The sequence below is a fragment of the Ranitomeya imitator genome, chromosome 1 (assembly GCF_032444005.1).
Source record: "Ranitomeya imitator isolate aRanImi1 chromosome 1, aRanImi1.pri, whole genome shotgun sequence".
In the NCBI taxonomy this organism is placed as follows: domain Eukaryota; kingdom Metazoa; phylum Chordata; class Amphibia; order Anura; family Dendrobatidae; genus Ranitomeya; species Ranitomeya imitator.
The window spans coordinates 119,817,420-119,842,627 of record NC_091282.1 but is presented as its reverse complement, the minus strand read 5'-3'; the positions used below and the strand labels follow the sequence as shown (position 1 = coordinate 119,842,627).

At 44.6% G+C, this 25,208-nt stretch overlaps 2 protein-coding genes across 4 annotated transcripts in view; one reads left to right on the top strand and one right to left on the bottom strand.

The window, feature by feature from the left end:
* The window catches only part of ANKDD1B (ankyrin repeat and death domain containing 1B), a 108,003-nt gene extending 99,490 nt beyond the window's left edge, over nt 1–8,513 (top strand). The window contains exon 15 of the mRNA XM_069750174.1: nt 7,671–8,513. Coding sequence (XP_069606275.1) covers nt 7,671–7,729 — 59 coding nt within the window. The 3' untranslated portion in view covers nt 7,730–8,513. The remainder of the gene's footprint in view (nt 1–7,670) is intronic.
* A 2,921-nt stretch (nt 8,514–11,434) lies between these two features.
* Nucleotides 11,435–25,208, bottom strand: part of POC5 (POC5 centriolar protein) — a 93,338-nt gene continuing 79,564 nt past the window's right edge. For 2 of the 3 annotated variants that reach the window (XM_069750164.1, XM_069750149.1), the window contains 2 exons: nt 12,981–13,160; nt 11,435–11,971 (listed from right to left, as the gene is read on the bottom strand). In XM_069750164.1, coding sequence (XP_069606265.1) covers nt 11,828–11,971; nt 12,981–13,160 — 324 coding nt within the window. In that variant the 3' untranslated portion in view covers nt 11,435–11,827. The remainder of the gene's footprint in view (nt 11,972–12,980; nt 13,161–25,208) is intronic. The other variant, XM_069750156.1, reaches the window with a different exon arrangement.

The window sequence follows — 25,208 nt, the reverse complement described above, 5'->3', positions numbered from 1 at the left end:
TGCAGGCTTACTTTATTTTGGCCAAAATATTAAACCAATACCTCATATAGTGTATGTGTTTATCATACGCATGCATTTTTTTGCACTATATCATATCCTTTTTTGCAGGATGTGGCCAGGCCTCTTTATGTTGGCTAGGTTTTTCTGGGGCGTCTGTCACTGTGTTCTGCATATTATAGTGCTGGGCAGCCTGCCTGTTAATACAAGGGGCGTCATTAATAGGTTGCATAGCAGACACTGTGCACCACACCTATCAGTGTGACTGGCGTCCAATGTGAGTTATATCAATGTGCATTTTTTCTGCTAGGCAGCCAAGCCCTGCAATGTTTGGTTGGGGTGGCTGTTTTTATCAAGTAGTTTGCACCTGTGCCGCTCCTAGCCTTTATCAGTGGAGGCCTGCTGCATCCTGCTATGTGTGCATTTGTCATCAGACAGGGTTTTGGGAAGACCATATCTCATGGTATGTATATTTTTTGCACTAAATATCACCCCAAAAACATCATACCACCAGTGAAATTTGGTGGTGGAAACATCATAGCGTTGGGCTGTTTTCATCATAATGCACTGGCAAACTTCATATAATTGAAGGAAGGATGAATGGACAAATGTACTGAGACATTCTTTATAAAAAAAATCTGCTGCGACCTACCAGGATGATGAAGATAAAACGAGGATGGACATTTCAGCAAGAAAATGATGCAAAACACACAGTGAAGGAAACGCTCAATGGGATTCAGAGAAAGAAAACAAAGCTGCTAGAATGGCCCAGCCAATCACCTGACCTAAATTCAAACAAAAAGGTATAGAAGGAACTAAAGCTTCATAGAAGGAGCCCATGGAACCTTCAGGATATGAGGAGTGTTTGTGTGGAAGAATGGGACAAAATCACACCTAAGCAATGCATGCGACTAGTTTCTCTATACAGAAGGCGTCTTGAAGCTGTCACCACCAACAAAACCTCCTGTATGAAATATGAAATAAATTTCAGTAAGCGCGTTTGTGATGAGGGAACAGCCGCCATCTTGGATGCGAGCATACTAACAGAGATTGGCGTGACTCCATTTTGTTTCCTATCAGAATTCCCCTGGTCACACATCTGCAGGGATGAGCGCTCCTGGCCCCCACCCTTTTCCCCTAGCTGAATAAAGTTCCTTTTAGTATGGTAATGGGCTGAGCACAGTGTAGCAGGCAGATGGCATTTCAAAGCCTGAGTGAGGAAGCCACGCCAGCAGGGGGCATTGAGGTGTCAATTAAAGTGTGCATGTCAGGTGGCTCCAGGAGCCTAAGTCTATTATCTGCCCAGCTGGACTGTCTCTGTCATGAAATTATAAATTATAGACGCGTCGTCCAAGGTACAGGCTCCTAAAAAATATCCTCATGGCCCTGAAGAAACTGCACACCTGACAGTGCAACTCCCGGGTCCATGGGAGTTCCGGGAGATGATATAGAGATCAGCCTCCCACAGCGACCGAACGGGTCCAGGTTTGATCGCTATATGACTGGCAGAACAAATCTCATGCGCTGGCACTACCCGTGTACTGATCCGACCACCCTGAGAGCAGTTATCCCATTTATTAGATATTGGAATAAATCTTGCAGGGAAGCTGAGGGGTGGAGAATGCTAGCCCACCCAGTTACAGGGGGGAGGGACACGGAAGGTTTAAGAGCTGAGGACACTTGGAGAGACACTGAGACTGAACAGAGGAAGATGACTAACTAAGGAACTAAGGGAAAGGGTATGCCAGCCAGAGGGGAGCAAGCACACGGTTTCTGGGGGCTGCCCGGCAACTAAGTCTTGGACCTGCGGAACGCTGAGCCCCCCGGCTTCCATAAGCGACCTTCAACCTGGTAAATTGACCTCCAGCTTTATACCTTTAAGCCTTGTCTTATGATTGTTATATTTTACTCTGACTGTAACTCTTGATATATTTTTACTGTATTTCTTGTAATTACCTAGTGCGCCCTTAAGGCAATTAAATCATAAATTAATTTTGGGCTGATTCTTTTACTCTGATTGCGAATCTTAGAATACCCAGCGTGGGTAACAGGGCAGTCTCACCGGCGGTCATTTGCTCTAGGTGCAGTTCCCTTATTGACCTGAGACAAAGGGGGCGCCGGAGAGCTGTGCCTGTGTAGTGACGTCACGGATTGGTGACGTGGGAGGAACCGGGGTTTCCCTCACATTAGTAGCAGCATGTGGGATCAGAGTAATAGTGTGCGTGGGACCCCTACTCCCGGACACTATAGACTACCAGCGGTAACTTTCACTGCTGGGGTCTTAAGGTCAGCCCAGCACTAGACTGTCAGAGTGTAGATATAATAAGCTGTGTGCAAGGTCAGGGTTACAGCTGTGTCAGTAACCAGAGGTTCCAAAGATGGCGGATGGCACCAGGAGTGCAGTGAGGGCGCAGGCCAGTGCTATGGTCTATGAGGAGGTGGTGGTGGATGGTACTGTTCAAGGCGAGGGGGAGCTCAGCCCGGACTCCCCAAGGAGCCAGCCACCCGTGCTTAGTCCGGCAAGGGACTACCCACCACCTACCCGCCCCAGCCTGTCCACAACAGAGGCCCTTGTTGCAGCGGCAGTGGCACGTCTCGAGGCGGGTAATGAAGACGCCTATATGAGACACATGGCAGCTGCAGAGAAAGCAGCAGAGGCCGAGCGTGCAGAACGCCGTGAAGTGGCAGAGCGAGAGTGTGCAGAACGCCGTGAAGCAGAGGAGTGAGAGCGTGCAGAATGCCGTGAAGCAGAGGAGCAAGAGCGGGCAGAACGCCGTGAAGCATTGGAGCGGGCAGAGAAAGCTGCAGAGCGGGCAGCGGAGCAAGCAGCGGCAGAGAGAGCAGCGGAGCACCAGCACCGACTGGAGATGGCTCAACACGGGCTCCCGTTGGACGCCCCAGCACCAGAGTCAAGGGCTTCCAAAGTCCGGGCCGAGGACTTCCCTCTGCTTGACAAAGATGGAGACCTGGATTCCTTCTTGCTGGCCTTTGAAAGGACCTGCCTTCAACACCATCTGGCCCCGGATCTGTGGGCAAGATACCTGACTCCCCATTTGAGGGGTAAGTCCCTGGAAGTTTTGGGGGACTTACCTGCCGGGGCGGAGCAGGACTACAGCAGCATCAAACAGGCCCTGATCCAGCACTACAACCTCACCCCAGAGTCCTACCACAAGAAGTTCCGGAGCCTGCAGCGGGGCCCAAAGGACACCTGGACCGACCACATGTGGGCCTTGCTGAGAGCTGCAGAGCACTGGACCTTGGGTCTAGCGCTCACCACCCGCCAGGAGGTCCAGGAACTGTTCGTCACGGAGCAGTTCTTGTGGAACTGCCCAGAGGACCTCCAGCAATTCCTCCGTGACTGGAAACCGAAGGGGGCTTCTGCTACAGCCGCCCTGGCAGACGAGTATGCCAATAACAGGGCGCCTGAGCCGAAGAAGCCTGCCAACAACAACTGGAGAGGGGGTAAGCCCAATCCTGCCTGTTTCCCCAGCTCCCAGAGTGCAAGGGGTGTACCCCCCTGCTGCCCTCTCCAGGCCAGGCGCAGAACCCAGAAGTTGTCATCACTGCAACCAGCTGGGACACTTCAAGGCTGTATGTCCCCAGCGTCTTAAGGCCCCATCCCTGTCCCCGAAACCGTCCACTGTTTTATGTGTGGGAGGGGGTGGTGGGAGGTCCCTGGACAATTACAAACCCTTCACCATCGGCCGCTCAGCAGTCATGGGACTGCGGGACACAGGCGCTGAACGAATCCTGGTACGTCTTGAGGTGGTGTCCTCTCAAGACTTGGTACTGGTGAAAACCCTTTCCTTCTCCAGAATTGGAGGCATGGAACCGGCGCTGCCTGTCGCCAAGGTGTTTTTTGACTGGGGCGCCGGGAGTGGAATGCGGGAGGTGGGAGTAACGTCAAATATTCCTGCCAATGTATTACTTGGGACCGATTTGGGGCGGCTAGTGTCTCAGTATGTGGCCACTGAACCCCCAAGTTCGGCTCCCCAAGAATGTCATGACTCTACTGTGAATGATGATGTGTTGAATGTGCCTCCAACAGTGGAGGAGGGAGTGAAACCTGAGAGTAATCCATGCACTGACACCACACACACACAAGGAGGACAGGTGAGGAGACTGTAAGGGAGAGCTCAGAGGTGGAGGGAGGGGCTGCTATGGGCAGTGTAGGGCCCCTAAGTGAATCCCACCTGCTGAGTCTAGGGCCCCTGCAGGAAGAGGAACAGGCCATGGGGGAGGGGGCGTTCCGGGAGAGGAGCCACCAGGTAAGACCCCAGGGCAGGAGTTCCCCACACCCGGGATGTCAGGAATGCAGGGAAGTCTGCCTGACCCAGCAACTTGGTCAGGAGCCGGGGGGGGGGGGGGGGGGGGAGAAGCAGGCGCTACCCGTGGGTATAGCGGTCATGGCCGCTGTCACCAGGAGTGGGAGCGCCGGAGCCCAAGGAGCCTCGCAGGGGTCCAACGGCTTCCCCCTCTCTGACCAAGTGGCTGCCGAGTCAGACAGCGGCCAGGAGACAGATCCCAGGGAGCTGACAGCGGATGAGGCGGTGTCGTTCATTCTTGCCACATCGAGTCAGGGATTTCATGCAGCCTCAGAGAGAGACAGAGGAGGAGGCAGAGACAGCCTCAGAGAGAGAGAGGAGGGGGCAAAGATGGCCTCAGAGAGAGACAGAGGAGGAGACAGAGACAGCCTCAGAGAAAGAGATGAGGGGGCAGAGACAGCCTCGGAGAGAGAGGAGGGAACAGAGACAGATATAGACGCGTCGTCCAAGGTACAGGCTCATAAAAAATATCCTCATGGCCCTGAAGAAATTGCGCACCTGACAGCGTTCAATACATTTTCCCGATGCGGTGTCATTTCTCATTATTACACAACTTAATTTACCTGGATAGAATTTCATATCAGTAGCGCAGAAAATTGGTGACACATTCAATACTTATTTCACCTGCTGTATATGAACATGCAGCTCTTTCAAAGTCCAGCAATACTTTTACATGGCCAGTGCATTTCTCCATTATTGAAAAATCAGTGTTTGAATTGAGAGGTAAATAAGGCTGAAGAGCTATTTATCACTCCAGTTCTATTTCTCATTCAGCCTAGTCTCCTCCTACTTGACAAACAGCCTCTATGAATAGTGACTTCAGGCAAAAGAGCAGTCAGTCAAGCATGAGGAGTTGGAACTGAGCAGAGAATAGAGCTGGAGTGACAAAGGTTTCAGATGTACAAATCACTCTTCAGCCTCACTAGCTTAACAATTCAAACACTGATTTCTCAGTAACAAACGAACATGTAAAGGTATTGCTGGACTTGTCTTTCAAAGAGCCTATCAAACGGTTGAGATCTGTGAAGGAATCTGACAACTGTTCAATTTCCCTGCAGTGCCTCCGCAGGTGAAGAGAAGTATTTACAAAGCTCATATTGAAAACAATTTACTGCAAAATACACCGAAGGGCTGCGTGCTCCAGAGAGTCACTCTTTACAGCCTCCCTTTATCTCAGGAGGTGGAAATCCACAGGTTGATTTATTCAAAACTCAACATGTTTTAGGGACCATCTATCCCGTTCATCAGCTGTTAACCTGATGAAGGGGACAGATCATCCCTGCAACGCATTGTACGTTGTATAAATAAACTTCTCTTATCTGACCTGGGTGGCTCCTGACTCAGAGCGTGACGCTTGTGGATTTCCACCGCCCACCTTTCATAGTTTTTCACTGCATCATGGCCCCTGAGCAGGACGCCAGGAGCGGGAGGAAGGTGCTGCAGCGCTCCAAGACCGCCATCATGCACCGCTTAGCATTAGCGTTGTGCCTGCCATGCACAACTGCCAGACGTGCTGTGACATTCCTCACATGGAGCGCCCTCTCTTTTGGTTTATTGTTACATGTTAAATTGGGTTAAGTGTTCTGAATTAGCGGAACCTCTTCTACTCTTAAAGAGTTTTTTTGCTTATGGGGTGTATTTTTCCTACTTTTCATATATTCAGTAGGAAAATGTGGAGCTTTTCTTCAGACAAAATTTACATTTCCCCTTACTGAAAACAAGTGGAAAAAACAGAACTATGTGCACTACGGATGAGGTTTCATAAAATAACACAGGATGCCGATACAGTTGAAAGTATGATGCCTGGCAGGGGAAAAGGGGCGACACCGACGCTGGCACTGGCACCCCCCCCTCGACTCACGGTCTTCATAGTGACCGCTATTGGTGGTACACCACTGATAGGAAGGAAGGAATGCTGCCAAATTTCAGCTCCGAAGCCAGGAGAACAATAAATGCTACTCTGAATTAAAATACAGACAAACCCTGGATCAGCACAAAATTAATAATAAAATGTATTTGAGGAGCTAAACAACTTTTTATGAAGATACATTTTATATGTGAACTGTTAACCATGAGCGAAGTTTGCATACTCTTTATTTTATTCACATTACTCATGAAGATCCTTTTAATGATCTATATCCAAAACATAAAATATTGTCATATAAAAACAAGACTAGGAAACCTTGTAATAGGAAAGTGATAAACTAACAAAACCACATGAAAATACCAGCATGAGCCATCAGCGTAACATATGAGCTAGCAGATACCTTGTAGATGTAGAAAAATATTTATTCCCGTTTCCTGTTAATTGTTCTTCTCAGCACGAGCCAGGCATGCAAAGAACATGACATTTTTTACAATTTCCTTTTTATTGCAGATTAGTCACTGCTTATTTGTTTGAGGGCGTTCACAATGGCTGAAAATGAGTCAGTGTTTTTTCTACGACACGGTATTTTTCTCACATTTAAGACGTTTTTGATATGAAACTAATCCAGAGAATGATGAGGCCAGGATCTGTGCTCCTGGAAAAAAGCTGCCAAGCGTGCCGACTAGGACATCCACCATGTACACGTTTATAGCATACCCATTTTATAGGTCTTCAGGGCTTCCCCACTGCTTGAACAAGCCATTTTTAAATGAAGTACCGTAATCCCTCCTTGTTAAATAAAATAAAAAAAACACTCATCTCCTGCACCGGCGTTGCTCCAACAATGTTGGCCTTGGGTCTCTATGTGCTTACGTGACATTGTAACGTACCGTGAGTCATGAAGGCAATCGTGTCTGTCATTGGGCTCCTGTGCGCTCACTTCCTTCCCTAGGGTAAATGTTTGACAAAAGGAAGAAGTGAGAGCGCAGAAGCCCAATAGTGGACGCTGAGTGGCTGCAGGGCTCACGTGGCATAACAGTGCCAACTGAGCCACAGGACTCCGGCGCTGACATCACTGGAATGACGCAGATGTGGGAGATGATTCCTTTTTTTTTATTTGGCAGGGAGGAATACTTCTTTACAAAAGGGAACGTCCACTCCTTTCAAGGGGTTTCCCACTTCAGACATCAGTAATCTATCACCACTGTGGTTGTAACATTTCGCTCTGGAGATGTGTGTGTGTGTGTGTGTGTGTGTGTGTGCGCACACAGTATGTAGTGTCTGTAGGTTAATTGTAGTCAACCAAAATAGTGGCCACTATGGATTCTAGAAAGGTGAACATATCGAGAACCACAGTTAAGACTATAATAGCTTACATCTGATCTTACTATTGAAGATAATATACCGGTAGTTGGAGGAATTCAACATCATGGACAAATTACCTCCCTAGCTAACATTTCACTGTCTTACTTTCTTTACAGAAAACTTCAGAGTACAGAGCAGTGATGGTGTGCAGCCCAAGAAGTGCACAATTTCCTAAGACTGGATGGTACTGAAACATTTTACAACATAAGGACTAAGTAAAACCAAGAAACCAATGACCTGATGTCATCTCAGATTGGTCCTGGCACATACGTCTATATGAGATGAGGACAAGAAAAGGACCAAACATTAGGCCTCATATTCTATAAATGGCTCTGGATCTTGCTTGTATTTCCAGTTGTGAACAGCCATAGGACTTCTCCTGATAATGTACCAATGACATGGCCTTAAGACTTGTATTAAAATGTCTCAGGTTTCAGGATGAATAATTGAGAAATCATGTTGTACACAGACTGCCGCTTGCCGAGAGGTGAAGACATAGATGTTAAATTCTCATAAGATCTTCTGCTTCTAAAGCTAATTGCATTGCTGACTTACCCAAATTTGTTACTAACTATTAGAGTGTTATTAAATCCCAAAAATGTAGGTCAAAACATACATGGAAAAAAAAAGAAAACAGTATAAAGAAGCTCTCACCTGTGTGTGTCTCTGCCTGTTCTTCCCTCTGCTCCCCCTTCATAGTTTTCAGTAGGCATCTGTCATCTGCCACCTCAATAAACTGGAAGTCTGTCCTGTTTTGAGCCAGATGAATTTTAGCATGTTTTCAGAGTGAATTCAGGAGGATGTGTGGAGGGGAGTCTTGTAAGTGATGAAAGAAGCATATTTATCCAATAACAAAAATTAGTTATTTTTTTTAATTTTTCATTTATGCACTTTGTTACATAAAGTAATTATGTAAATAATGCACTTTTAATACAATAAACATTTATTTTACATTAAAATTTTTTTTTAGCATTACTAGGATCGGTTAGTTTCACCAATGTGTGTTTTGATACATTTAGTAATAGACCAGATAGACAGCAGTGTGAGCAGCCTCTTCTTACCACAACACCCGGACTATCTCCAGTATCAGATCAGATGGACAGCAGAGTGAGCAGCGTCTTCTTACCACAACACCCCTGGTATCTCCAGTATCAGATCAGATGGACAGCAGAGTGAGCAGCGTCTTCTTACCACAACACCCACCCCTGGTATCTCCAGTATCAGATCAGATGGACAGCGGAGTGAGCAGCGTCTTCTTACAACACCCCTGGTATCTCCAGTATCAGATCAGATGGACAGCAGAGTGAGCAGCGTTTTCTTACCACAACACCCCTGGTATCTCCAGTATCACATCAGATGGACAGCAGAGTGAGCAGCCTCTTCTTACCACAACACCCACCCCTGGTATCTCCAGTATCAGATCAGATGGACAGCAGAGTGAGCAGCGTCTTCTTACAACACCCCTGGTATCTCCAGTATCAGATCAGATGGACAGCAGAGTGAGCAGCGTTTTCTTACCACAACACCCCTGGTATCTCCAGTATCACATCAGATGGACAGCAGAGTGAGCAGCCTCTTCTTACCACAACACCCACCCCTGGTATCTCCAGTATCAGATCAGATGGACAGCAGAGTGAGCAGCGTCTTCTTACTACAACACCCCTGGTATCTCCAGTATCGGATCAGATGGACAGCAGAGTGAGCAGCGTCTTCTTACAACACCCCTGGTATCTCCAGTATCAGATTAGATGGACAGCAGAATGAGCAGCGTTTTCTTACCACAACACCCCTGGTATCTCCAGTATCACATCAGATGGACAGCAGAGTGAGCAGCCTCTTCTTACCACAACACCCACCCCTGGTATCTCCAGTATCAGATCAGATGGACAGCAGAGTGAGCAGCGTCTTCTTACTACAACACCCCTGGTATCTCCAGTATCAGATCAGATGGACAGCAGAGTGAGCAGCCTCTTCTTACCACAACACCCCTGGTATCTCCAGTATCAGATCAGATGGACAGCAGAGTGAGCAGCATCTTCTTACCACAACAACCCTGGTATCTCTATTATTAGACCAGATAGACAGGGTGGACAGCAGTGTGAGCAGCCTCTTCTTACCTCAGCAGCACTGGTATCTCCAGTATTAGATCAACATTAAATAGAGGAGACAGCATTGAGGGTATTTTGCAGCTAAGGATTGAGGAATAGTTTGCTTTAAAAAAATATAAATGTTTAAAGAAAGGGCATTTAGGAGCATAGTTACATAAAGATCCATAATAAAAAGATTAGAACAATGCCTCCGTGACACGGCAGCAGCCTTTTTAACCTTTGGGAAATGCAACAAATGGATCATTGAGAGGCTGATCAAACCGTTTAGCATGCTAATACACCAACCTGGCATAATGAGCCTAACCTTTCCTGCCACACTGTGCCAATGAGAAACACTAGCATGAAACAGAAGAAGGAGGACTCCGCAGGAAGCGGTCTTATTGTAAAATTCTATTGCCACCCTTCCCCCACCAAAAAAAAAGACGGAAAAGTGTGTAAGGTAAGAACAATTGAAACTCAAAGTCGTCCCAGATAACAAACCCTCACAAGGTGAAAGATATGTCAAACTATTGGAAGGGCCATGGCCTGAAGTTTATTAGGTTATTCCATACCTTTTTATTTGCCGCTTTCAGGGTTATACTGATGTATGCCCTATTGGTACAGCTTTCAGCCTTCACAAACAGATTTTTCTTATAATAGAATATCTAGGTACAGGACCTTTTGGTCCAAAGGCCAGACATGTCTCTGGCGATGTGAGCATTTAGTTTTATGGAAATCTTGAGTTTCAAAGGCTTCATAAATAGGTTTCTTAAATAGGTTTCTTGATCAGGTTAAAATAGTATTCTTATTCTGAAACTCTTTCTTCCCTTTGTTGAGTCCACAGCATTGGACAAAGAGCTTCTGGCTTTTTTAACTGAGAATGACTCTGCATACATATTAGGAATTACGATCACATGGTGCCAATAAGGGGGAGCCTCCTACCTCTTAACTACCACATCTAAGAGGTTAAGTGGCCCTGATCAGTGACATGGGTTTTATTACAGTCTTATTATTTTCTATATTGTGTTGGGATCTGCAGCTACCTTATTACTATGCTTTTATGTAAACTTATATAGCGTCATCATATTCCACAGCCCTTTACATACATTATCATCTTTGTCAGAATCTCACTATCTAATTTCTAATTTCCCTATCAGTATGACTTTGGAGTGTGGGAGGAAACAGGGGAAATGGAAGGAAACACGGGGAGAACATACAAACTCCTTGCAGATCTTGTCCTTGGTGGGATTTGAACCCAGGACCCCAGCGCTGTTTGGATGCAGTGCTAACCACTGAGCCACCGAGCTGCCTATATTGTTCATTCACTAAGGCTGGGTTCACATTGCGTTTCACGCGTCCGTTAGACGGACTACGTTACACCGCGGCATAACGCGGTGTAACGCAGTCCGTTAACGCCGCCATTAATTCCTATGTCGGACGCATCGCTAGCGCACGCCCACAATGGGTGTGCACAAGCGATGTGCCGTCATTGTGTGACGGACCTAGGAACGCCGGCTGCAGCGTTTCCGGGTCCGTCACTGCTAGCGCAGATAGAGCATCTGCTAGCTGTATCTGCGCTAGCGCGATTGAATGTCGGCACTTGCTTTGGCGCAGTCCGTTTAATGCATGTGTTGAACGGACTGCACTAACGCAATGTGAACCTAGCCTAAGTCTGAGGTAGCTTGTGCTATGGCACCAGTACAGTTGGCAATACTTTCATGTTTATTTTTTCCAACAAAACCGTAACCTTCAGTCTTTTACATTTTTGCCCTTTTAATTGAAACACTCGGAAATAGTAATTGAAAATTTGTTTTATTACAAAATTGTAAAATATTATAAAAACACAGCAGCTGTAGATAATCTGATTTAAGGTCAATGTGGCCCACATACACCATAACCATAGAAAAGTATGAAATGAAAAACATAAATACGACTTGATAAATACTATACAACACACATAAGGCACCTTGGTAAACACCCCACAGCCACTTGCAAGAGAGAGGTCAGGATCGATGAGGAGAAGCAGGACTCCGATATGTTTAAAGCCACGAGCAGGTACAATTCATTCAGAGGTTGATCTGCTCCATCCAGAATCAAGACGATGTATCAATTCAGATCCAGTAATTTATTATTGCTTCACTTCTTGTGGATTTGCTCATGGACTTTGAAGACAAAGGAACTGAAGGTCAGTCAACGACTTTGATTGAATGAACCCCGGAGGGGACGTGAGATGTTCGGGTACTTTGCCCAGTACCCCTGCCACTGATGGAGCTGGCACTGTGCAATGCAGATCGAGGGTGTTTTGCAGCTATGGCTTGAGAAATGGTTTGCTTTAAAGATACAAATGTTTAGAGAAAGGACAATTAGTAACAGAGTTACATAAAGATCCATAATGGAAAGATTAGAACAATGCCTCTGCAATCGGAAATGCGATAGATGGGTCATTACGAGGCTAATCAGGCTGTTTAGCATGCCAATACCCAAATCTGGCATAATGACCCTTACCTCTTCTGCCACATTGTGCCAATGAGAAACACTGCCATATAACAGAAGCAGGACAGAGGACTCCACAGGAAGAAGCGTGGGACTAAATATATCTGTCTGAGTCTAGCAGTGAAACAGACTGATGATACATAGCTCATAAATCCTCACAGTGTTATACGTCCGTAGGAGAAACCAAAGACTTCATGGGGAAATAATCAATATCCTAGTACAGAGACCAGCTCTCCTGAACAACCAGGAGCATCTTTTCTTAGACCTCTGCACTGTGGCGTTCCTTTGTAATTCTACCTGGAAATGTATAAATAAACTGACAAGTGGGTGTTAACAATCCCCTTTAACCAATTAGGTGCGCCCCCACGGCATCTGGCCAATCAGTGCTGATCGAAGAAAACTGTGAAATGAAACACCCGATTATCAGTCTGTTGAAAATTTATCTTTACATTTTCAGGAGGATTTAGAAAGGAAGAGGACAGTAGAGTTCTAAGAAAAGGCGCTCCAACATTGTTTTTTGTCTTGTTGAAAATAAAGATTTATAACTGACTGGACCAATTTATTGTCTTACCCTTTTCTGGTTAGACCTAAGATCGTATTATTGTTACTGGGGTAAAAGGTAGACAGCAGTATGGATCCTTTATTCCAGAGGTGCGATTCCCACAGGTGACACATTGTTGGCCTATGCTTGGAAGACCTGCTCCATTATAGGTTTTATTCAAAATGGGACGTTCACCACAGATGTCAGGTTGTAGTGCAAATGATGAGGGATGTAGTGACTTCTCAACAGGCAATCAGCCATGCTGTTGATTTCTTACAATGGGGAAACATGACATTTAAAGCTACCTGAGTGATTGGATGATGCTTTTCCACCACTATGGAGCTCATTGGTGGTGAAACTCCCATAGAAGTGACATTTCCTCCAGTCCTGGTGATCTTCTGTGCCAGATCAGCACGAGCAGTAACACGGGCCGTTATCGTCTTTCCAGCCTTTTGCTGGCCTGAAGTTATAACCCTGGTCACAGGCTATAAAAAACATACAAAGACAGTGGATCATTCAACAAGTGATGGGAATACGATTTATGGTGTTCAGCATCCGTATTGTCATTATGCATGTATGTATGTATCTATGTATGTATGTACAGTATGTATGTATGTACAGTATGTATGTAGACAGCCATGTAGCTATGCTTACCTCAGTGAAAACAATGCTTTCCACAAATATAGTAATCACTCAAACATGGAGAAATGGGTCGAGAAGAGTGAGGCAGTAAAAACACATTAGATAAAAGTTGGCTGAATCTGCTGATTTCAGTCAACCACTTCTACATAAATAATTAACCCATACAGTAAACACTGCAAGGAGAAAAAAAATCACCATCCTGCAATAATGGATTTTGGTCACCTCACCTGCTTAAAAAAATGCAATAATAAAAAAACAACAATCCAAACCAAGTACTGTATGTATTCCTAATTGGATACAATAAAACCAGTCGGGACACGAAATACAAAAAAAAAAAAAATTGCGATATAGTCAACATATATACACATAAAAAATAGTGCTGTATGTCATACCTGCTGTAGGTCATCTCCTCCTGTTTATAGTAAATACCTGTATGTCCTCTCTTTTGTATATACTATATACTTGTATGTCATCTGCTCCTATATATAGTATATACCTGTATGTCATCTCCTGTATATAGTATATACCTGTATGTCATCTCCCCTGTACATAGTATATACCTGCTGTATGTCATCTCCTCCTCTATATACCTATGTGTCATCTCCTCTTTTATATAGTATATACCTGTATTTCCTCTCCTCCTGTATATAGTATATACCTGTATGTCATCTCCTCCTGTATATAGTATATACCCGCATGTCATCTGCTCCTGTATATAGTATATACCTGCGTGTCATCTCCTCCTGTATATAGTATATACCTGTGTGTCATCTCCTCCTGTATATAGTATATACCGGTGTGTCATCTGCTCCTGTATATAGTATATACGTGTGTCATTTTCCCTGTATATAGTATATACCTGTGTGTCATCTCCTCCTGTATATAGTATATACCTGTGTGTCATCTCCTCCTGTATATAGTATATATCTGTGTGTCATCTCCCCTGTATATAGTATGTACCTGTATGTCATCTCCTCCTGTATATAGTATATACCTGTGTGTCATCTCCACTGTATATAGTATATATGTGTGTCATCTCCCCTGTATATAGTATATGTGTGTGTCTTCTCCCCTGTATATACCTGTGTGTCATCTCCTCCTGTATATAGTATACATCTGTGTGTCATCTCCTCCTATATATAGTATATATGGCGACATAGTCAACATACAGCACTATTTTTTATGTGTGTATATATGTCATACCTGCTGTATGTCATCTTCTCCTGTTTATAGTATATACCTGTATGTCATCTCCTCCTGTATATAGTATATACCTGTATGTAATCTCCACTGTATATAGTATATATGTGTGTCATCTCCCCTGTATATACCTGTAGGTCATCTCCACTGTATATAGTATATATGTGTGTCTTCTCCCCTGTATATACCTGTATGTCATCTCCTCCTGTATATAGTATATACCTGTATGTCATCTCCTCCTGTATATAGTATATACCTGCATGTCATCTCCTCCTGTATATAGTATATACCTGCATGTCATCTCCTCCTGTATATAGTATATACCTGTGTGTCATCTCCCCTGTATATAGTATATATGTGTGTGTCATCTCCTTCTGTATATAATATATACCTGTGTGTCATCTCTCCTGTATATAGTATATTCCTGTGTGTCATCTCCTCCTGTATATAGTATATACCTGTGTGTCATCTCCCCTGTATATAGTATATATCTGTGTGTCATCTCCCCTGTATATAGTTTATATCTGTATGTCATCTCCTCGTGTATATAGTATATACCTGTAGGTCATCTGCTCCTGTATATAGTATATACCTGTGTGTCATCTCCTCCTGTCTATAGTATGTACCTGTATGTCATCTCCTCTATATAATATATACCTGTGTGTCATCTCCTCCTGTATTAGACCTCGTTCACACGCTATTTGCTCAGTATTTTTACCTCAGTATTTGTAAGCTAAATTGGCAGCCTGATAAATCCCCAGCCAACAGGAAGCCCTCCCCCTTGGCAGTATATATTAGCTCACACATACACATAATAGACAGGTCATGTGACTGACAGCTGCAGTATTTCCTATATGGTACATTTGTTGCTCTTGTAGTTTGTCTGCTTATTAATCTAATTTTTATTTTTGAAGGATAATACCAGACTTGTGTGTTTTAGGGCGAGTTTCGTTTGTCAAGTTGTGTGTGTTGAGTTGCGTGTAGCGACTTTTGTGAGATGAGTTTTGTGTGGCAACATGCGTGTAGCAACTTTTTGTGTGTCGAGTTGCATGTGACAGGTTAGTGTAGCAAGTTGTGTGCAGCAAGTTTTGCGCATGGCGAGTTATATGTGTGGTGCCTTTTGAGTATGTGCAAGTTGTGTGTGAGGCAACTTTTGCATGTGCTGCAACTTTCGTGCATGTGGCAATTTTTCCGCGTGTGCAAGTTTTGCGTGTGGCGAGTTTTCCATGAGGTGAGTGTTGCACTTGTGGCGAGTTTTGCGTGAGCCTAGTTTTTGCATGTGGCGAGTTTTGCGCGTGGCGAGTTTTGAGCGGCGACTTTTGTGTTTCGACTTTTATGTGGCGAGGTTGGTGTTTGTGTGGTGAAATGTGTGCTGAGGGTGGTATATGTGTTCAAGCACGTGGTAGTGTGTGGCACATTTTGTGTGTGTGTTCATATCCCCGTGTGTGGTGAGTATCCCATGTCGGGGCCCCACCTTAGCAACTGTACGGTATATACTCTTTGGCGGCATCACTCTCATTCTTTAAGTCCCCCTTGTTCACATCTGGCAGCTGTCAATTTGCCTCCAACACTTTTCCTTTCACTTTTCCCCATTATGTAGATAGGGGCAAAATTGTTTGGTGAATTGGAAAGCGCAGGGTTAATATTTCACCTCACAACATAGCCTATGACGCTCTCAGGGTCCAGACGTGTGACTGTGCAAAATTTTGTGGCTGTAGCTGCGACGCCTCCAACACTTTTCCTTTCACTTTTTTCCCCATTATGTAGATAGGGGCAAAATTGTTTGGTGAATTGGAAAGCGCAGGGTTAAAATTTCACCTCACAACATAGCTTATGACGCTCTCTGGGTCCAGACGTGTGACTGTGCAAAATTTTGTGGCTGTAGCTGCGACGGTGCAGATGCCAATCCCGGACATACATACATACACACATACACACACACACATTCAGCTTTATATATTAGATATAAAAACAGGAAAGCAGCATTGCAAAATAAATGCAAATGAATAGCATAGAAGTATAGTATATTATAGAATAGTATTAAGCCCAGACAGCGACATTTCGGTTTTAAAAAACCTTCTTCAACTCTCTTTGGCTTACAAATATTTAGGTAAAAACCCTCAAATACTCCATGTGTGCACATGGCCTTAAGAGGCTGCTGCCAATCTTGGATAGCGGCATTTAACACGCTCCAGCAGGGGACCTGTGAGGTGATCGTGGGGCGCCCCCGGGTTACAATGACAGGTGGAGGTCTGCTGAAGGCCTCTATACTTGTCACGATTCTCCTGTGAAAGTCAGCGACTAGCTGGCGTTCATAGGAGACCGTGATGTCTGCTATACATAGCAGTGCTACAAGCGATGGGATGATCTAAGGCTCAGGTCACACAAGGAGGCTAACCTTACAGTAAAAGGAGAAAAGTTTTAAAATATGGGGAAAAAAGTTCAAATCATCCCCTTTTGCGCCATAAAAAAAAAAAACAACATACATTTGGTATTGCTGCTTTTGTAAAAGTTCGATCTATGAAAATATAAAATAAATCAGTTCTGGTAAACGGCATAAAGGGTAAAAAAAAAAAATCAAAACGCCAAAATTACGTTTTTATTTTTGTCAGCCACAACACTGCAATAAGAGGCGATCAAAACACTGTATCTACGCCAAAATGGTATCAATAAAAACGTCAGATTAGGGCACAAAAAAAAGCCCTCACCCAGCAATAGAACCCGAAAACAGAAAACATTATGGGTCCTGGAAAATAGTGACGTAGATTTTTTTTTTTTAATTTTTTTTTACAAATGTTCACATTTTTTTTCCACCACGGTATATAGCACAGTCATGAAGTGGTTAAGGGTTAAAGTTGCATTGGACAGAAGTATCTCCAAAATATACAAAGAGCACCTTGGAAAAAAATGTAGCTGTTCCTCCTAATGTTTCCACTGAACGCTGCACCATGTGATCGTGATCTCAGTCTGTTTGTGAATCCTTCGTCTTCTCAGGACAAAAATGTGCTGTAGTATTTCCTTTACGATACAAAGTAGAATACAGGAACTCTGCACGTGTAATACATCGCGCCAAGTTGTGGGGATCGGTCTGATTTTACGTTATTTATACTCTACATTAAAATCTACAAAGCCCTTTTCAGTCCTACAGAAGAGACAGAAACACTTCTATTTTGTTGCAGGAAAAAAGTCTCAATATATAAAAGCATTTATTTTGATACAGAAGAATTAGAAAATACTGCAGAGAGGGATAGGGCGCACATTTGTGAGTGTGAAAGGGAATGTGTCAGAAAATGACCTATTGTTTAAATCAGGTTTCTGTGTTACATGGATTTTTTATTTAGAAATTTATTTCCTACATGTTTTCATTAAAAAAAATTCAATATTGGTAATTTTGCAATTTTCACACAGGCCACTGGGGCTATTTTAGGCTCATACTTCCAGTCTTTTGAGAAGTTTTCAGTAGTCTCATTATCATCTAAGGCATAATTACAATAACAGGTAAATAGCAGGATGCAATGATCACAACAGGTGACGTCGCAGCTCCTCCTGCCTTCACACGCACATTAGATGCTTCACTAGAAGGCAGGGACAGAGTCTGCTCACTGCTGCTAATACAGGTGGATTTCCTGAAACATCTATTAGATGTGCCAATTCTGGCGCTTTGCCCGGCTCTTCCTACTTGCACTATAGTGGTGGCAAGTGGGCTAATATTTGTGGGGTTGATGTCACTTTTGTACTGTCTGGTGACGTCAAGCCAATGGCTTAGTAATGGAAAGGTGTATATAAAACACTTTTCCATTACTAATCCTATAGTTATATTGTAAATAAAGACACAGCAAGTATAAAATCTTTTATTTTAAATCAAAACACAATTTTCCATTTTTATTTAAAAATAACAAACACAGTTAGGCTGTGTTCACATGTAGCAGATTTTTCACGTTTGTTTTCACGATTTTTCGCTATACAACAGCGAAAAAAACGCTCACATTAAGCATCCTATTTAATAGAATGCAATCCGCATTTTTTGTGCACATGCTGCATTTTTTTCCTGAGCGGATTCGCATTCCAGAAAAAAACGCAGCATGTTCATTAAATTTGTGGAATCGCGGGGATTCCGCACACCAAGGAATGCATTGATCTGCTTACTTCCCGCATGGGGCTATGCCCACCATGCTGGAAGTAAGCAGATCATATGCGGTTGGTACCCAGGGTGGAGTGTTGAGAGTTCTGTTTTTGGGCTCCCTCTGGTGGTTACTGATGGTACTGGGTGACTTGTGTTCTCTGCGGTCTCTGGTGTCCACCTGTTCCATCAGGTTATGGGAGTTTCCTATTTAACCTGGCTTTTTTGTCATTTCCTCGCCGGCTATCAATGTAATCAGCGTGTCTTTTTACCTCTGCTCCCTGCGTCTGTTATCTTCAGGACAAGCTAAGTTTTGATTTTCCTGTTCCACGTTTTGCTTAATTTTTGTCTTAGTCCAGCTTGCAGAGATGTGATTCCTTGCTGCTGGTTGCTCTAGTGGGCTGAAATTACTCCTCATGTTCCATGAGTTGGCACATGAGTTCAAGTAATTTCAGGATGGTTTTTTGAAGGGTTTTTCGCTGACCGCGCAGTTCACTTTTGTATCCTCTGCTATCTAGCTTTAGCGGGCCTCATTTTTGCTGATTCTATTTTCATACCTACGTATGTGCTTTCCTCTCATTTCACCGTTATTACATGTGGGGGGCTGCTATTTCTGTGGGGTGTTTCTCTGGAGGCAAGTGAGGTCTGTGTTTCTTCTTATAGGGGAAGTTAATCCTTCGGCTGGCGCGAGACGTCTAGGAATCATCGTAGGCACGTTCCCCGGCTACTGCTAGTTGTGTGTTTAGGTTCAGGATCGCGGTCAGCTCAGGTTCCATCACCCTAGAGCTTGTTTTGTTTTTGTGCTTGTCCTTTTGTGATCCCCTGCCATTGGGATCATGACAGTATAGCCGGCCAGTAAAAAATTGGTCATCGTTTTGGCTGAAGTAGGAGGAAAAGTAGTCTGAGGAAGTTTTTTTTTTTTTTTTCCCCCTCCTCAGTGTTTGCTGCCTAGCCTTAATTGCAGCTTGACTGCTTCTTTCCTCCTCTTAATCCTTGAATGGCTCTGACCTCAGCTGTTTATCATGGACGTCCAGAGTTTGGCTTCCAGCCTGAATAATCTTGCTGCTAAGGTTCAAAATATACAAGATTTTGTTGTACATACGCCTATGTCTGAACCTAGAATTCCTGTCCCAGAGTTTTTTTCTGGAGATAGATCTAGTTTTCTGAATTTTAGGAACAATTGCAAGTTGTTTCTTTCCTTGAAATCTCGCTCCTCTGGAGACCCTGCTCAGCAGGTCAAGATTGTTATATCTTTCTTGCGGGGTGACCCTCAGAACTGGGCATTTGCATTGGCACCAGGGGATCCTGCGTTGCTCAATGTGGATGCGTTTTTTCTGGCATTGGGTTTGCTCTATGAGGAACCTAACCTAGAGATTCAGGCTGAAAAAGCTTTATTGGCTCTCTCTCAGGGGCAAGATGAAGCAGAAATATATTGTCAGAAATTTCGGAAATGGTCGGTGCTTACTCAGTGGAATGAGTGCGCTCTGGCTGCAAAATTCAGAGATGGCCTTTCTGAGGCCATTAAAGATGTTATGGTGGGGTTCCCGGCGCCTACAGGTCTGAATGAGTCCATGACTATGGCTATTCAGATTGATCGGCGTTTACGGGAGCGCAAACCTGTGCACCATTTGGCGGTGTCTTCTGAACAGGCACCTGAGATAATGCAATGTGATAGAATTCAGTCCAGAAGTGAACGGCAAAATTATAGGCGGAAAAATGGATTGTGTTTTTATTGTGGTGATTCAGCTCATGTTATATCAGCATGCTCTAAACGCACAAAAAAGGTTGATAAGTCTGTTGCCATTGGTACTTTACAGTCTAAGTTCATTCTGTCTGTGACGCTGATTTGTTCATTATCATCCATTTCCGTCGATGCCTATGTGGATTCAGGCGCTGCCCTGAGTCTTATGGATTGGTCATTTGCCAATCGCTGTGGGTTTAGTCTGGAACCTCTGGAAGTTCCTATTCCTTTGAAAGGAATTGACTCTACACCTTTGGCTATGAATAAACCTCAGTACTGGACACAAGTGACCATGCGTATGACTCCCGTTCATCAGGAGGTGATTCGCTTCCTGGTACTGTATAATTTACATGATGTCTTCGTGCTTGGTCTGCCATGGTTACAAACTCATAACCCAGTCCTGGACTGGAAAACAATGTCTGTGTTAAGCTGGGGATGTCAGGGGGTTCATGATTATGCATCTCCGATTTCTATCGCTTCATCTACTCCTTCTGAGGTTCCGGTATTTTTGTCTGATTATCGGGAGGTTTTTGAGGAGCCTAAGCTCAGTTCGCTTCCTCCTCACAGGGATTGCGATTGTGCTATAGATTTGATTCCTGGCAGTAAATTCCCTAAAGGTCGTTTGTTCAATCTGTCAGTGCCAGAGCATACTGCTATGCGGAATTATGTTAAGGAGTCCTTGGAAAAGGGACATATCCGTCCATCTTCGTCCCCTTTGGGAGCAGGTTTTTTTTTTGTGGCCAAAAAAGATGGTTCCTTGAGGCCTTGCATAGATTATCGTCTTTTGAATAAGATTACAGTCAAATATCAGTATCCTTTGCCATTGTTGACTGATTTGTTCGCTCGCATTAAGGGGGCTAAATGGTTCACTAAGATTGATCTTCGGGGTGCATATAATCTTGTGCGGATAAGGCAGGGTGATGAGTGGAAAACCGCATTTAATACGCCTGAGGGCCATTTCGAGTATTTGGTGATGCCTTTTGGACTTTCTAATGCTCCTTCTGTCTTCCAGTCTTTTATGCACGATATTTTCCGTGAATATCTGGATAAATTTATTATCGTGTATTTGGATGATGTTTTGGTTTTTTCTGATGACTGGGAGTCTCATGTTCAGCAGGTCAGGAAGGTGTTTCAGGTCCTGCGGGCCAATTCTTTGTTTGTAAAGGGTTCTAAATGTCTCTTTGGAGTCCAGAAGATTTCTTTTTTGGGGTATATTTTTTCCCCTTCTACTATTGAGATGGATCCCGTCAAGGTTCAGGCTATTTGTGACTGGACGCAGCCTACATCTCTTAAGAGTCTACAGAAGTTCTTGGGCTTTGCTAGTTTTTATCGTCGCTTCATAACTAATTTTTCTAGTGTTGTTAAGCCTTTGACGGATTTGACTAAAAAGGGTGCTGATGTTACTGATTGGTCTCCTGCGGCTGTGGAGGCCTTTCAGGAACTTAAGCGCCGATTTTCTTCTGCTCCTGTGTTGCGTCAGCCAGATACGTCGCTTCCTTTTCAGGTTGAGGTCGATGCTTCCGAGATCGGAGCGGGGGCGGTTTTGTCACAGAGAAGCTCCGATGGCTCAGTGATGAAGCCATGTGCGTTCTTTTCTAGAAAATTTTCGCCCGCTGAACGGAATTATGATGTTGGTAATCGGGAGCTTTTGGCCATGAAGTGGGCATTTGAGGAGTGGCGTCATTGGCTTGAGGGTGCTAGACATCGTGTGGTGGTCTTGACTGATCACAAAAATCTGATGTACCTTGAGTCTGCCAAGCGTCTGAATCCTAGACAGGCTCGTTGGTCACTGTTTTTCTCCCGTTTCAATTTTGTGGTTTCATACCTGCCAGGTTCAAAGAATGTGAAGGCGGATGCTCTTTCTAGGAGTTTTGTGCCTGACTCCCCTGGAAATTCTGAGCCCACTGGTATCCTTAGGGATGGGGTGATTTTGTCGGCTGTCTCCCCAGACTTGCGACGTGCTTTGCAGGAGTTTCAGGCGGATAAACCTGATCGTTGTCCGCCGGAAAGACTGTTTGTGCCGGATAATTGGACCAGTAGAGTCATCTCCGAGGTCCATTCTTCTGTGTTGGCAGGTCATCCTGGAATATTTGGTACTAGAGACTTGGTGGCCAGGTCTTTTTGGTGGCCTTCCTTGTCGAGGGATGTGCGTTCTTTCGTGCAGTCTTGTGGAGTTTGCGCTCGGGCTAAGCCTTGCTGTTCTCGGGCCAGTGGATTGTTGTTACCTTTGCCTATTCCGAAGAGGCCTTGGACGCACATTTCCATGGACTTTATTTCGGATCTCCCTGTCTCTCAAAAAATGTCCGTCATATGGGTTGTGTGTGACTGCTTTTCTAAGATGGTTCATCTGGTACCCTTGCCTAAGTTACCTTCCTCCTCTGAGTTGGTCCCTCTGTTTTTTCAAAACGTGGTCCGTTTGCATGGCATTCCGGAGAACATCGTTTCTGACAGGGGATCCCAGTTTGTGTCTAGATTTTGGCGGACGTTCTGTGCTAAGATGGGCATTGATTTGTCCTTTTCGTCTGCATTCCATCCCCAGACGAATGGCCAGACGGAACGAACTAATCAGACTTTAGAAACTTATTTAAGGTGTTTTGTTTCTGCCGATCAAGATGACTGGGTTTCCTTTTTGCCGCTTGCCGAGTTTGCCCTTAATAATCGGGCTAGTTCTGCTACCTTGGTTTCTCCTTTCTTTTGTAATTCGGGGTTTCATCCTCGTTTTTCCTCTGGTCAGGTGGAGCCTTCTGATTGTTATGGAGTGGACATGGTGGTGGATAGGTTGCATCGGATTTGGAGTCATGTGGTGGACAATTTGAAGTTGTCCCAGGAGAGGGCTCAGCAGTTTGCTAATCGCCGTCGCCGCGTGGGTCCTCGACTTCTTGTTGGGGACTTGGTGTGGTTGTCTTCTCGTTTTGTTCCTATGAAGGTCTCTTCTCCTAAGTTCAAGCCTCGGTTCATCGGTCCTTATAGGATCTTGGAAATTCTTAACCCTGTGTCGTTTCGTTTGGATCTCCCGGCATCGTTTGCTATTCATAATGTGTTCCATCGGTCGTTGTTGCGGAGGTATGAGGTACCTGTCGTTCCTTCGCTTGAGCCTCCTGCTCCGGTGCTGGTGGAGGGTGAATTGGAGTATGTTGTGGAGAAGATCTTGGATTCTCGTGTTTCCAGACGGAAACTCCAGTATTTGGTCAAGTGGAAGGGTTATGGTCAGGAGGATAATTCTTGGGTGATTGCCTCTGATGTTCATGCTGCCGATTTGGTCTGTGCTTTTCATAGGGCTCATCCTGGTCGCCCTGGTGGTTCTCGTGAGGGTTCGGTGACCCCTCCTCAAGGGGGGGGTACTGTTGTGAGTTCTGTTTTTGGGCTCCCTCTGGTGGTTACTGAAGGTACTGGGTGACTTGTGTTCTCTGCGGTCTCTGGTGTCCACCTGTTCCATCAGGTTATGGGAGTTTCCTATTTAACCTGGCTTTTTTGTCATTTCCTCGCCGGCTATCAATGTAATCAGCGTGTCTTTTTACCTCTGCTCCCTGCGTCTGTTATCTTCAGGACAAGCTAAGTTTTGATTTTCCTGTTCCACGTTTTGCTTAATTTTTGTCTTAGTCCAGCTTGCAGAGATGTGATTCCTTGCTGCTGGTTGCTCTAGTGGGCTGAAATTACTCCTCATGTTCCATGAGTTGGCACATGAGTTCAAGTAATTTCAGGATGGTTTTTTGAAGGGTTTTTCGCTGAACGCGCAGTTTACTTTTGTATCCTCTGCTATCTAGCTTTAGCGGGCCTCATTTTTGCTGATTCTATTTTCATAACTACGTATGTGCTTTCCTCTCATTTCACCGTTATTACATGTGGGGGGCTGCTATTTCTGTGGGGTGTTTCTCTGGAGGCAAGTGAGGTCTGTGTTTCTTCTTATAGGGGAAGTTAATCCTTCGGCTGGCGCGAGACGTCTAGGAATCATCGTAGGCACGTTCCCCGGCTACTGCTAGTTGTGTGTTTAGGTTCAGGATCGCGGTCAGCTCAGGTTCCATCACCCTAGAGCTTGTTTTGTTTTTGTGCTTGTCCTTTTGTGATACCCTGCCATTGGGATCATGACAGTGGAGGAGAGGAGACTCTCCTCCACGGACTGGGCACCATATAATTGTTAAAAAAAAAAGAATTAAAATAAAAAATAGTGATATACTCACCTTCTGATGGCCCCCGGAGTCTTCCCGCCTCTCAGCGGTGCACGCGGCAGCTTCTGTTCCCATGGATGCTTTGTGTGAAGGACCTGCGATGATGTCGCGGTCACGTGACGGCATCGCAGGTCCTGCACACACACCATCTATAGGAACGGAAGCCGCTGAGGAGATCGGCTGCCTTCGGAAGGTGAGAATAACCTTTTTTTTTAAATTATTTTTAACATTATATCTTTTAACTATTGATGCAGCATAGGCAGCATCAATAGTAAAAAGTTGGTCACACTTGTCAAACACTGTTTGACAAGTGTGACCAACCTGTCAATCAGTTTTCCAAGCGATGCTACAAATCGCTTAAAAAAGGCTAGCATTCTGCAAGCTAATTTTGCTTGCAAAACGATAGTTTTTAGCAGGAATATGCATGCCAATTCCGCATGCGATATACCCGCGGCAGGAGTTGCAGAATTGGCGCGGAAATTTCCACGGCAATTCTGCGACGTGCGCACTTAGCCTTAGGTTATGTGCACACGTTCAGGATTTCTTGCAGAAATTTCCTGAGCAAAACAGGACATTTTCTGCAAGAAAGCCACATGCATTTTTCTCGCGTTTTTGGTGCGTTTTTTTTCCAGATTTTTCCGAAGGTTCCCAATGCAATAATATA